General features: G+C 41.1%; 1 protein-coding gene across 1 annotated transcript in view; it reads left to right on the top strand.

Annotated features, from left to right (window-relative positions):
* Positions 1–13,773, top strand: part of heatr6 (HEAT repeat containing 6) — a 66,297-nt gene that overhangs the window by 28,802 nt on the left and 23,722 nt on the right. Inside the window, exons 7-11 of the mRNA XM_043718907.1 lie at positions 1,178–1,318; positions 5,214–5,503; positions 6,104–6,281; positions 8,023–8,229; positions 11,148–11,247. Of these exons, the coding sequence (XP_043574842.1) occupies positions 1,178–1,318; positions 5,214–5,503; positions 6,104–6,281; positions 8,023–8,229; positions 11,148–11,247 (916 nt within the window). The remainder of the gene's footprint in view (positions 1–1,177; positions 1,319–5,213; positions 5,504–6,103; positions 6,282–8,022; positions 8,230–11,147; positions 11,248–13,773) is intronic.

Consider the following 13,773-nt stretch of genomic DNA (forward strand, 5'->3'; position numbering starts at 1 on the left):
CCTTCTTGACCTTCAATCATCTTCCTCCCGACCTCTCTGCCCCCACCCCCTCTCCGGCCTATCACCCTCACCTTAACCTCCTTCCACCTATTGCATTCCCAATGCCCCTCCCCCAAGTCCCTCCTCCCTACCTTTTTATCTTAGCCTGCTTGGCACACCTTCCTCATTCCTGAAGAAGGGCTTATGCCCGAAACGTCAATTCTCCTTCTCCTTGGATGCTGCCTGACCTGCTGCGCTTTTCCAGCAACACATTTTTCAGATACATGAATGGGCAGGGAGCAGAGGGATACAGATCGTTAGAAAATAGGTGACAGGTTTAGATAGAGGATCTGCATCTGCACAGGCTTGCAGGACCGAAGGGCCTATCTGTGCTGTAATTTTCTTTGTTCTTTGTTCTTTTGTTTGTTATTACTGGGCAGTTCTTCTTTAAAAATTCATTTATAGGAAGTGGGTATCTCTGGCACGTATTGCCCACCCTTCGTTGCCTTTGAGAAGGGGGTGGGGAGCACTTTCTTGGACCGGTATGGTCCAGTTGTTGTAAGTGGACCCACTATGCCATTAGAGAGGGAGCTCCAGGATATTGACCCAACAGTGCTGTAGGAACAGTGAAATCAGGATGGTGAGTGGCTTTGAGGGGACCTTGCAGTTGGTAGTGTTTCCATATATCTGCTGGACTTGTCCTTGTTAACATGAAGGATTCTTCTTCTCATCTTCGCCTTCATCTGAGGTATGGCGATCCTTAAGTTAAATCACCATCAGTCATATCTCTCGAATGAGAGAGCAGCCCCATGGTCTGGTCAGACAATGGTAACTTCACCTTTCCCTTCTTCGTGGTAGTAGTTGTGGGTTTGGAAGATGCTGTTGGAGGAGCCTTAATAAGTTGCTTATGCACACGTAATTATTTAATTATGCAACTTAATTAGGATTATTGTATCTAAAAAGGAACTGACACATTGAAATGACCCAAGTTATTGGAGTGACTCCTGCAATCTAGCCATTTGCAAGTGTTAGCCTCTTGGGAAACTGTGACTGTAGGAAACTGTGACTGTAGGGAAGTCTGTTTTACCTTCACCCTCTGTTGAATGTCCGCAAGGTGAAGTTCAGCCTACAGTGCACTCTGCAATTATTGCATTGCCTAACCTACCACCTTATTATTCCTGTGTTTCATTCCTCGCAGACGTACATGTTCTATGGTTTTCCAGGTGTGAACATTGAAGTTCCTGCTGTTCTTTACCCAGCTCCTCTGCCACAGTATGAAGGTAGCTCACCCATAAAGGAGCAAATAGGAAGTGCTACAAACTCTTCAAAGCAAGTCGGGGTAATAACATTTCTCAATAATATGATTAAAGATGAAAGCCATTACAAATGTTGAGATATCTTTGTTCGAGTAAGCAAAATCATTTATGTAAATGATTTGGATGTTAATATGGGAGGTATGGTTAGTAAGTTTGCAGATGACACCAAAATTGGAAGTGTAGTGGACAGTGAAGAAGGTTACATTAGAGTACAATGGGATCTTGATCAGTGGGCCGAGGAGTGGGAGATAGCGTTTAATCCAGATAAATGTGAGGTGCTACATTTTGGTCGGGCAAATCAGGTTTAGGACTTATATACTTAACGTTAAGGTCCTAGGGAGTGTGGCCAAACAAACAGACCTTGGAGTGCCGGTTCATTGTTCCTCGAAAGTGGAGTCACAGATAATGAAGAAGGCATTTGGTATGCTTGCCTTTATTGGTCAGTCCATTGAGTATAGGAGTTGGGAGGTCATGTTGTTGCTGTACAGGTCATTGGTTAGCCACTTTTGGAATACTGTATTCAATTCTCGTCTCACTGCTATAAGAAAGATGTTGTTAATTTGGAAAGGTTCAGAAAAGATTTATAAGGATGTTGCCAGGATTGTAGGGTTTGAGATACAGTGGAAACAGAATAAGTTAGAGCTATTTTCCCTGGAGGGTCGGAGGTTGAGAGGTGACCTTATAGAAGTTTATAAAATCATGAGGGTCATTAATAGGGTGAAAAGTCAAGTATTTTCCCCAGGGTACAGGAGTCCAAAACTAGAGGGTTTAAGGTGAGAAGGAAAAGATTTCAAAGGGACCAAAGGGGCAACTTTTTCACGCAGAGTGTGGTGCGTGTATGGAATGACCTGCCAGAGGAAGTGGAGGAGGTTGGTATAATTACAACATTTAAAAGACATTAGAATAGCAAGGATTTAGAGGGATATGGGCCAAATGCTGGCAAGTGGGATAGATTAATTTAGGATATCTGGTCGGCATGTTCGATTTGGACCAAAGCGTCTGTTTGTGTGCTGTATATCTCTATGGCTCGATAAGTGGTGCCTACTGCATGGAATCCCTACAATTTAAGCAGTATAACATCAAGAGTGCTGATTTTAGCTGCGGGCATTGGTGTAAAATGGATGATGTTGAATTGGTTGCCTATTATAAATGCAAGTTAATTTTGTGTTCCTTTTACTTCAATGGAATGAAGAATTGATTGATTGTGAGGGTGGTTAAAATGATATCACCCTTCTTATACTGTCACTGATTGTTAAAATTACAGCTGAAATGTGTAGCTGATGCTTTAAAGAAAGAGGGTGGAACCTGAGACAAGTGGTCAGTCCTTTCAGTGTTGATTATCTCCTCTCACTGTGAACCTACATTATCAGGCACTGCACTTTAAAGTCATATGTTTTATGTGAAGTACTTTGAAGCTTTTCTGAGAAACATGAGAAGATGCTACATAAGTATCTTTTTTTTTTCTCTTGAATGGTATTTCTTTTCAACAAGATATGGGCTAAGTGCTGGCAAATGGGACTAGATTAATTCAGGATATCTGGTCAGGAAGGACAAGTTGGACCAAAGGGTCTGTTTCTGTGCGTACACAGACCCTAGCCCATACGAAGAGTATCAGTGCTCTCTACTTTGTATTGATGTAGGGAGTCCCACCCTCCATCTTCCAAGCAGGTGTGAAATATGGAACCTGTGGGGAAGGGTGTTTTTATGGGTGTCATGCCCTTAAATGGAGAGCAGCATCCCATAGTTCAATCCTGTGTATTCTCAACTAATGTCAGGCCTAGTTTTACTTTTGAGGAAGGGACTTCTCCATTTTATTAACTTGAAAGGCCTCAGGCTTATGAAAAGGGTACAGATAGGACAGATATCAACAACTGAAAGGATGAGATCAATTGGATCATCAAACCTTCTATAGCTGCCTTGAGAAGTGAAATGCAAGTGGGCTGCATGTGACCCTAGCCCATACGAAGAGTATCAGTGCTCTCTACTTTGTATTGATGTAGGGAGTAATTCTACAGTTTTTATATGTAGATTAGATTCCCTACAGTGTGGAAACAGGTCCTTCGGCTCAGCAAGTCCACACTGACCTCTGAAGAGTAACCCACCCAGTCCCATTTCCCTCTGACTATGCACCTAATACTATGGGCAATTTAGCATGGCCAATTGACCTGACCTGCACATCTTTGGACTGTGGGAGGAAACTGGAGCACCCGGAGGAAACCCACGCAGACACAGGGAGAATGTGCAAACTTCACACAGACAGTCGCTCGAGGTTGGAATCGAACCTGGGACTCTGGTGTGTGAGGCAGCAGTGCTAACCGTTGAGCCATCGTGCCACCCCATGCTTTATTTAAACTACCCATCAATTTTCTTTATGCACATAATTTTGGAGCAGTGCGGTGGCTCAGAGGTTAGCATTCTTGCCTCACAGTACCAGGGACCTGGATTCTATTCAACCCTCAGGCAATTGTCTATGTGGAGTTTGCACATTCTCCCCATGTTTGTGTGGGTTGCCTTCAGGTGCTCTGGTTTCCTCCACAGTCCAAACACGTGCAGGCTAGGTTGATTGGCCATGGTAAATTGACCATAGTGTCCAGGAACATGAAGGCTAGGTGGATTAGTCATGGGAAATGCCGGGTTACAAGGATCGGGTGGGATGCTCTTCAGACGGTCAGGGTGCTGACTGGCCTGCTTCCACAATGATTAGAAACGGCCATAGAATCACAATGTATGCAAAGATGTTATTACTCACCTATGGAGCAGGTGGGACTTAAAACTGGGCCTCCTGGCCCTAGTGTAGGGCCACTACCGGTATGCCACAAGGTCCCTAATGCTGACTGCCCTTGGCAATTCCCAGGTAGTTTCTCCTCTAAGTACTAACCAGGCCTGAGTCTGCTTAGCTTCTGAGATCAGACAAACTTGTGCCGTAAACTAGAAGGTTTGTGAGCTGTCAGCTTTGATTACCTTGTTCAGATGATGGATTTCTTGATGGACAAGGGATTACTAAACTGGCAGTGTCTACTGTTTAGCATATCTGACAAAAGATGTACAGAATGAAAGTTAATTACATTGGAAAACCATGTTTAAACTCACAAAAGATATCAATGTGAAATCAGAGCTGAGGTTATTAATGAGTAATTCTTCTCCAGAAGTGATGATAGAGCTCTCCCAATGACTCAATGGGTAGGTCACCAACAAAAACTCAACTGAATGCAACAGAACAGGGCGATCCCTGATCTGTGTTTGGATGGTTGATCTCAATCTAAGGTCATTAATGAGTCCTCTAGAATTAACTTTAAGAAGCCCAGACCAGAGGGAGGGAAAGAAATCAGCCTGGATTCTCAATCAGGATGCTGACCAACAATAATGACAATAGCAGTAATCAGCACAAAAACAGTTTATATTTATATACAGTAGCTTCTTAGTGCAATAAAGTAACTTAAGGCTTTCACAGGAGCATCATAAAACAAAATATAATACCAAGAAATATGAGCTCTGATTGTCAAGAGCTGAGTTAGAGGTCGGTTTTGAGGAGTATCTTAAAGGGGGAAAGCAAGGTGGTGGAGAGGGTTAGAGAGAGTATTTGAAAACTTTGAGGCCTGGGCAAATGAAAATGTGGATATCAAAGGTGGGCTGCTTAAAATCAGGGATACTTTAAATTCTGTAGCATTCAACAGGTTCCCCCATACTTTTTGTCAGCTCACTTAAATTAAGGATTACCACCCAGAGGATGATTTTGTGCTTGGGAAATCCATTTTCCAAATCTAAGAGAAACAAATTTGGGTGCAAAGCATAGCTGGGATTTTAAATTCCTGCTGAAGAGTAGAGACCTGCTTAAGAAATATTTTAGGATATATCAATTAGGCACAGCAAGTGTGGCTTCCATTTTAAAAACATTTTAATTTTATGTTCTTAAAAAAGCATAAGAAAAGGAAATCTCGATCCAAAAACAAGAAGGAACAATTGGAAGATCAAAGGGAAGAGCAAAAAGAGACAACGCAGCAAGAAGTTCTCCAAGGAGCAGACAGTGGGAGGCAAAGAGGAGGTGACTCAACTTTCAACCTCCTTCAAGGATGGAACAATTCTGATCAGATAGTGCCTTCTTTAGATGGAAAGGATCTTTCAAATTCCTTCTATCCCAGTTGGAAAAAAATAAATAGCTCTGATTCTGAGTATTCGGATACTGAGGGAGGAATCCAGATCAAACTGAGGTGAGTGTTGTGTTGTGCAGTGAAACCAAGTTTGTACCTCACCTTAGACTAAGTTTGAAGTGTAAAGATCTACAGGGCCTTCTTGGCCTTGCCTAGTCAAGGAAGACCACTTTCTGGTCTAAGTAGAAGAAGTTCCTCAATTGAACAAGAACTGGTTTATTGCTTGTTAACTATCAGTTGGAGGTTACACTGATATGACAGACGTTGTTAGAGACTATAAGGAGGACTTTGGTTGGCATGGACCGTTTGGGCCTAAGGGCCTGTTTCCGTGCTGGATAACTCTACAGCTCATTGACTGTATGACCTGGACATTAGGTCTTTTGAGATCCAAAGCTGTTCTGCCCACAAGTGCATATAACAACAACTAATCATTTACGATCAGTCAGACCATTTTTTAACTTTGCCTTCCTGACAAGGAGCCATGCCTGCTGAAAGTATGTAGCAGACAACTCAGTGCACTGTATGTCTGAATTCTCATCGTATGCTCTGTTGAGCTTCCAGCATTACATATCTTCAGGAGAGAAAGAAGTGTAAGGGGAAATAATGGAATGGAGGAAATGATATAAATGTATCCCTACAGTTTTCCTTTTCTGATTATAGATCACTGCAAGCAAAGGTTCGCCAGGGGGCTTTGTCCTGCTTCCTTTCAACTATAAAGTCATTGGAGAAGAAGGTTTTATATGGCTACTGGTCTTCATTCATTGCAGATATCCCTAGCATTGGAAGCCCACAAGCTGTTTCCTTGATGACAATTGCTTTGAAAGATCCATCACCAAAGGTAAGGGGCTTGCACATTCATTTGCTGAACAGCAATTTGTACTGCTTTGGGATTTACTTCATTTCTGTATTGCCTTTATATCCTGTTGTTTGAACCCTATCTCAAGGTAGATACCAAGATATGAAGAGCAATGAGGAAATATTCATCTTGCTGTGCTGGCCTGAGGCGCCAGTTGGAGATCACTGGATACTGCTCAAGAGTGGGAACGTTGACTGATTTTTCTTTTCCAGTAACGGGCATGCTGTGACTGCTACTCCTGAGTTCAATTGACTCAGGACAAATCAAGGACCAATCCTGAAACCTTCATGACCTGCCTGGTTTTTGCAAACCATTCATCCACAGTGTCGGATTTCCAATTTGTGTTCTCTGATCCCTGACAATTTGATCCTCAAAGGCAGTGTTGTCCTTGTTGTACTTGACATTTCTTCCTTGCTGGCTTGTCCTCTTAGAATTCTGTGTATCTGGAAATTTGAGATCAGTTAATTTAGCACCATTGCTTCATTGTTGGAGAACTCTGAAATTAGCAGATCAAAGCAAGTTGATGTAGATATAAATTGATAGAAATGGTGATTCAGCTCACGAAAATGACTTGGAATGAGATTACCATTTTTTTTTTTACTGATGGCTCAAAATCCGGAACCCCTTCCGTAATAGCTCTGTGCATATCCTTACACCAGATGGACTGCAACAGCTCAAGAAGACAATTCATCACTATTTTCTCAAGGGAAATATGGGATTAGCAAGATATTTTACCCTTACCACCACATGCTCACATCCCATGAAATTTGAAAAGGAATTTTTTTTTTTAATATTCACTCATGGGCATTGCTGGCTGGCCAACATTTATTGCCTGTTGAATTGAATTGAATTGAATTAGCTTTCTTGTCACATGGACTCCAATGAGTTCAGTGAAAAGTTTCTAAGTCACCACTTACTGAGCCATCATGGGTACCAAGGTCCCTAGCTACTACAGATTCTTGAGTACAGAAAGAGAAACAATAAGTCCTGTGTTACAGACCTTCAAAAATGCAAAATCATGGTAATAAATTGGAAAAACAAAAATTCAGAATAATAGTTCTTTCATGATAATATAATAATAAAAAAAGAAATTTAATGGAAAGAGAAGGTGCTGGTGAGCTGCTTGAACATTTGCAGACCATGTGCTGTATATAGACCCACAATGCCCTTAGGGAGAGAATTCCAGGAGTTTGACCCGATGACAGTGAAGGAATAGTAATATATTTCCAAGTCAGGGTGGTCAGTGGCTTGGAGGGGAAATTGAAAGTGGGAGTGTTCCTATGTATCTGCTTGGAAATATATTACTATTCCTTCATGGGTTTGGAAGATGCTATCTAAGGATCTTTGGTGAATTTCTACAGTGCATCATGTAGATAGTACATTGCTGTTACTAAGCATCTGTGGTGGAGGGAGTGGGTTATAGTGGATGTGGTGCCAATCAAGTGAACTGCTTTGTCCTGAATGGTGGCAAGTATCTTGAGTGTTAGACCTGCACTCAGCGAGACAAATAGGGAGTCTTCCATCTCACTCCTAACTTGTGCCTTGGAGATGGTGGACAGACTTTGGGAGGTCAGGAGGTGAGTTATGTGCTGCTGTATTCCTAGGTTCTTGTTATATGTGGCCCCTGAGGGTACATGTTTCAATACTGTATAGCTAGCAGGTGAAAGTCTGGATATTACAGAGTAATTTATAAGCTACTGTACTAATTTTGTTTTTGTGTCAGGTCCGTGCTGCTGCTCTCCAAGCCTTATCAGCCATCTTGGAAGGATCTAAGCAGTTCCTGTCTGTTGCAGAGGACACCAATGATCATCGGAGAGCTTTCACACCTTTCTCTGCAACATTGGCTTCCAACATTCGGGAGCTGCATAGATGTCTGCTCATTGCCCTAGTAGCAGAATCCTCCCCACAGACACTCACCCAGATAATCAAGGTAAAACAAATCAATTCCTTTCACACCAAGACCACATATTGATTAATTATCTTTCAGCACTTGACTTTATGAAGCTCTAGGATATTTCTTCTGTCTCATTTGGATCATTGAGTTTTAAGAAACTCTTTTGTGATATAAGGAATTTTATCTGTTGTCTTGGGCCAATGCCTATGTTTTAGTCCAGTATACATCAACAATTTAATTATCTGCAGCATTTTCACATGATAGAGTCTTGTCAAGATCTTGACAACTGCACATCCAACTGTAAGTTCATAAGATATAGGAGCAGAATTAGGCCATTCAGCCCATCGAGTCTGCTCTGCCTTATGATCATGGCTGATATGCTCCTCACCCCTATTTTCCTGCCTTCTCCACATAACCTTTCAACTCATTACCAATTAAAAATCTTTTTAACTCCTCCTTAAATTTACTCACTCTCCCAGTATCTACTGCACTTTGGGTAGCAAATTCCACAGATTCATAATATTAATATTAATTTTGGCCAGAATTAGTTTTCTCTATCTCTATTTTGCTGATATGTAATTTGCTATATTTTCAGAGATAAATTTTTCCTCCTTCACTACAGGTTCATGATGTATGTTCTACACACTAACCCTTTGAGAGAAGTAGTTTCTCCTCAACTCTGTTTTAAATTTGCTACCCCTTATCCTAAGACTACGTCCTCTTGTCCTAGAGTGCCCACAAGCGGAAGCATCCACTCCACATCTATTTTATACTTACCTTTTATCACCTTAAATACCTCAATTTGATCTCCCTTCATTCTTTAAATTCTAGAAAGTTTAGGCCTAAACTGTTCAATTTTTCTTCATGCGACAGTGGGTATTCATTGATTTAAGACCATGAGACCATAAGACTAAGAGCAGAAGGAGGCCATTTAGCTATTCAAGTCTGCCTCACCATTCAGTTAGATCATGGCTGATCTGATAATCTTCAGTTCTATTTCCCTGTCTTTCCCAAGACCCTTGATTCCTTGATTGATCAAAATCTATCTCAGCCTTGACTACTCTTAATGGCCCAGCCTTAACAGCTCTTTGGAGTAAAAACTTCCACAGATTTACTACCCTCAAAGAAAGGACTTTCCTCCTCACCTATATGTTGTGGCAACCCCCTATTCTGAGATTATGCCCTCTGGTTCTGTACTGCCCCATAAATGAACACAACCTCTCTACTGCATTCATGTTGAGCCATCTAAGATTCTTATATGTTTCCTAAGGTCACCTCCCTTTCTGCTAAAGTGCAATGAGTACAGACTGAACCTACTCAACCTCTCCTCATAATATAATCGTTTCATACTTGGGATCAATGTAGTGAATCTTCTTTGAATTGCCTTCAGTGCCAGTGTATCTTTCTTCATATAATGAGACTGACACTATTCACCATAATCGAGGTGTGGTCTAACTAGTGCCTTGTATAGTTTTAACAAGACTCTCCTATTTTTATACTCCATTTCCTTGAAAATAATGGCTAACATTCCATTTGGTTTCCCTATTACCCTCTGAACTAGTGTGTTGGCTTTCTGTAATTCATGCACAAAGACTTCTAGATCCCTCTTTGCCGTAGAGTTCTGTAAGCCATCTTCATTTAAACAATATTCAGCTCTATTCTTCCTGCCGTAGTGCACAACCTCTAATCTTTCCACATTATATTTAATCTATCAGGTTTTTGGCCAATCAACCTGTTTATAAACTTCCATTGATTCATTGTGTCATCCTCACCACTTGCCTTTCCATCCATGTTTGAGCCATCCACAAAATAGCAAAGTTACATTAACTTCCGTCATCCAAGTCTCATATATTTTGTTAATAATTATGGCCTCAACATTGATCCCTGTGGCACTGTTCTAGTTGCAAGGTGCCACTGTGAAAATGTCTCCTTTATCCTAACTCTATTTTCAATTAGTCAGCCAATCCTCTGTCCAGGCTAATAACTACTCCCAATGCCATGTGCTCTGACCTTTTATTAAGTAGCCTTATATGTGGTGCCTTATTGAATGCCTTTTGGAAATCTGAATATATTACATCTATTGGTTCTCCGAGGTAAAATATAACATGCCAATCTCCCAGTGACAGATGTTAGGCCTTTAGTTACAAGTTTCTGTCTCCCTTTTTGAAAAAGGGTGTTACACTGACAGTTTACCAATCCTCTGGGTTTTCTTCAGAATCTAAACATTTTTAGAAGGTTACAACCATTGCATCCACTATCTCTGTAGCTGTTTCCTTTAATATTCTGGAACACAACTCATCACGTCAAAGAACTTATGCAGCCTCCCTTGATTTAATATTTTTAGAATTATATTTAGTGTTTTCCATTGTGAAAGCTGAAGAAAGTGTTTATTCAACTCTTCTGCTATTTCCAGGTTGTACATTATTAGTTCTCTGGCCTCATTCTCTAAGGGATCTACATTCACTTTTGCCTCTCTTTTTTTAATATATGTTTAAAGAAGCTCTTACAATCAATGTTTACATTGCTTACTAGTTGAGGCTCCTAGTTCATTTTTCTTATATGGTCATCTTTTGTTTTTTTTTCAACTTTCACAATCCTTTATTGCTAATCTCTATTACATATGTTATTTTTCCTTTCAATTTGATATTATTTTTAACTTCCTTGGATAACCATGGCTGGTTTATCCCCAACTAGAATCATTCCTCTTCACTTACTTGATAATATTGTGTTTTTCTTTGGCATATAATGATATTTTAATGATACCTCAGTGGTAGTAAGCTGATTTCTGTCAATAGATGTGATTTCATAATTGGCTCCAGGACTTGGTGGCACAACCGTTTATTTCATTGCAGTTATGAGATTGCCAAATTACTGGAGATGCCAACTTTTAGATCATATGTTCAGACAAGGCCCTATCATTAATATTTTGATTTTGTTTTCTGTTATTGAATCAGTGCCTTGCTAATCTGGTAACCAATGTACCATACAACCGCCTCAAACCAGGACTCCTTACCCGTGTTTGGAACCAGATTAAACCCTACAACCGCCGCAAAGGTTTGTGTATCAATTTGTTTGTTTGCAAGTAGATATCCAGTGTTGCTTTTGGGTCAAGAAGTGGAGACATTAGAGGGAAGTAGGAATGATGAGCTGAGATATGAAAAAAGGGAATAAAACTTGTAGTTACATAGTGCATTTCAGCAGCTTGCGTTGTCACAAAGTGCTTCTCAGCCAATTAAATACTTTTTGAAGTTCATTTACATTTGTAATGAGGGAAGGGCAGGCAGGAGTTATGTGGATGAACTGTAATTGAGCATAGAGGCAGATAATGAAAAAGCTAGTGGATCAGATATGGACCTAAGAAGACTTTTAGCTTTTTGGTGTTTTTCTATATTTCCTGGGCATACGTGAGAATTCTTATGATGATTTAAGGGAAGTTCAAATGTTTTCAAAACATCCTTTAATATCTAGATTGAGGTCTTTGTGGCACAGTTAAAACATCCTTACTTCTTGGCCAGAAGGTCTATTTTTGGGTCCCATGCCAGGACTTACTGGTCATGGAAGAAGTGTTCATAATGTGGCCCGTACAGGTTGATTGTCAGCCTGTTATTTCCATAATGCCTGTGGCAGGCAATATGAAATGGAGAGTTTCCAAGTCAGTTGTAGTGCAAAAGGCAATGGCAAATCACTGCAGTACTTTGCCTATAAGCATGGCCCAATGCAGTGGAAATCGGTGGCCTAATCTTTGAAAACAAGGATGGGAGAAAAGACAGACCAACAGTATTTGGTTCTTTTAGAAACAGTGAGACTGAAAACAAGGTCATGAACCTGTATTGAATCAACTGTCCCTGACTCCAGAAAATGCTATTACATCAACAGACAAAAGGAATAAAAATAAACTCTAATCACCCAACCCATCACCACAAATTACCATACTTTTCTCTCTGAGATTTTTGATTTTGAGATAGCTTTCTTGCTATCTTAATGTTCTGTACCATTAGTGAGTTTGAGAAGGTTTGTAGTTCAAGTTGAGTTTCTGGGTGTAGGTTTACTGGCTGAGCTGGAAGGTTTGTTTTCATATGTTTCGTCACCGTACTAGGTAACACCATCAGTGAGCCTCTGGATGAAGCACTGGTGCTATGGCCTGCTTTCTATTTGTGTTTAGGTTTCCTTGGGTTGGTGATGCCACTTCCTATGGTGATGTCATTTCCTGTTCTCTTTCTCAGGAGGTGGTAAATGGGATCTAAGTCAATGTGTTTGTTGATTGAGTTCCGGTTGGAATGCCATGCTTCTAGGAATTCTTGTGTGTGTCTCTGTTTGGCTTGTCCTAGGATGGATGTGTTGTCCCAGTCAAAGTGGTGTCCTTCCTCATCTGTATGTAAGGATACTAGTGAGAGTGGGTCATGTCTTCCTGTGGCTAGCTGGTGTTCATGTATCCTGGTGGCTAGTTTTCTGCCTGTTTTGTTCAATATAGTGTTTGTTACAGTTCTTGCACGGTATTTTGTAAATGACATTAGTTTTGCTTCTTGTCTGTATAGGGTCTTTCAAGTTCATTAGCTGCTGTTTTCGTGTATTGATGGGTTTGTGGGCTACCATGGTGCCAAGAGGTCTGGCAGTCATTTCCGAGATGTCTTTGATGTAGGGGAGCATGGCTAGGGTTTCTGGATGCGCTTTGTCTGCTTGTTTGGGTTCGTTGCTACCATCAACATCAACCTGACCAAGTAAACACTGACCACACTATAATAAGAACCAAAGACACATACACCAAACACCACCAACTTCATCAGCAAGGACAGTATCGTCATTCCAGTGGACCTATGCCTTACCACCCACTTCACCTTCAACAATAAAATCTACAGACAAACCAACAGAACACAAGTGGGATCTCTGATATCAGGGTTCTGAGCAGAGGCAGTAATGCAGAGACTTGAACAAACTGCTCTGTCAACCATCCAACCCAAACTTTGAGTCCGCTAATTGGATGACACCTTTGTCATCACAAAACAAAACAAATTAGAGGAAACATTCTTCAAAACCATCAATAATACCCATATTGTCATAAAATTCACTGAAAAGGAGAAAAACAACAACAAACTTCCATTCCTATACATCACAATAGAGCGAACAGCTAATGGGCAGCTTCAAACCAGCGTCTACAGGAAAACAATACGTACGGGCCAAATATTGAACTACAGAAGCAATCGTTCCAACATCCACAAAGGTGCATTAGAACATTATTTCAACGAGCCACCATACACTGCAGCACAGAGGAACTACGAAGAGCAGAGAAAAATCACCTATACCGTGTATTCAAAAAGAACATAGCACCACTCTGGGCGGCACGGTGGCACAGTGGTTAGCATTGCTGCCTCACAGCGCCAGAGACCCGGGTTCAATTCCTGCCTCAGGCGACTGTCTGTGTGGAGTTTGCACACTCTCCCCGTGTCTGCGTGGATTTCCTCCGGGTGCTCCGGTTTCCTCCCATAGTCCAAAGATGTGCAGGTCAGGTGAATTGGCCATGCTAAATTGTCCGTAGTCTTAGGTAAGAGGTAAATGTAGGGGTGTGGGTGGCTTGCGCTTCGG

The sequence above is a fragment of the Chiloscyllium plagiosum genome, chromosome 28 (assembly GCF_004010195.1).
Source record: "Chiloscyllium plagiosum isolate BGI_BamShark_2017 chromosome 28, ASM401019v2, whole genome shotgun sequence".
Lineage (NCBI taxonomy): Eukaryota > Metazoa > Chordata > Chondrichthyes > Orectolobiformes > Hemiscylliidae > Chiloscyllium > Chiloscyllium plagiosum.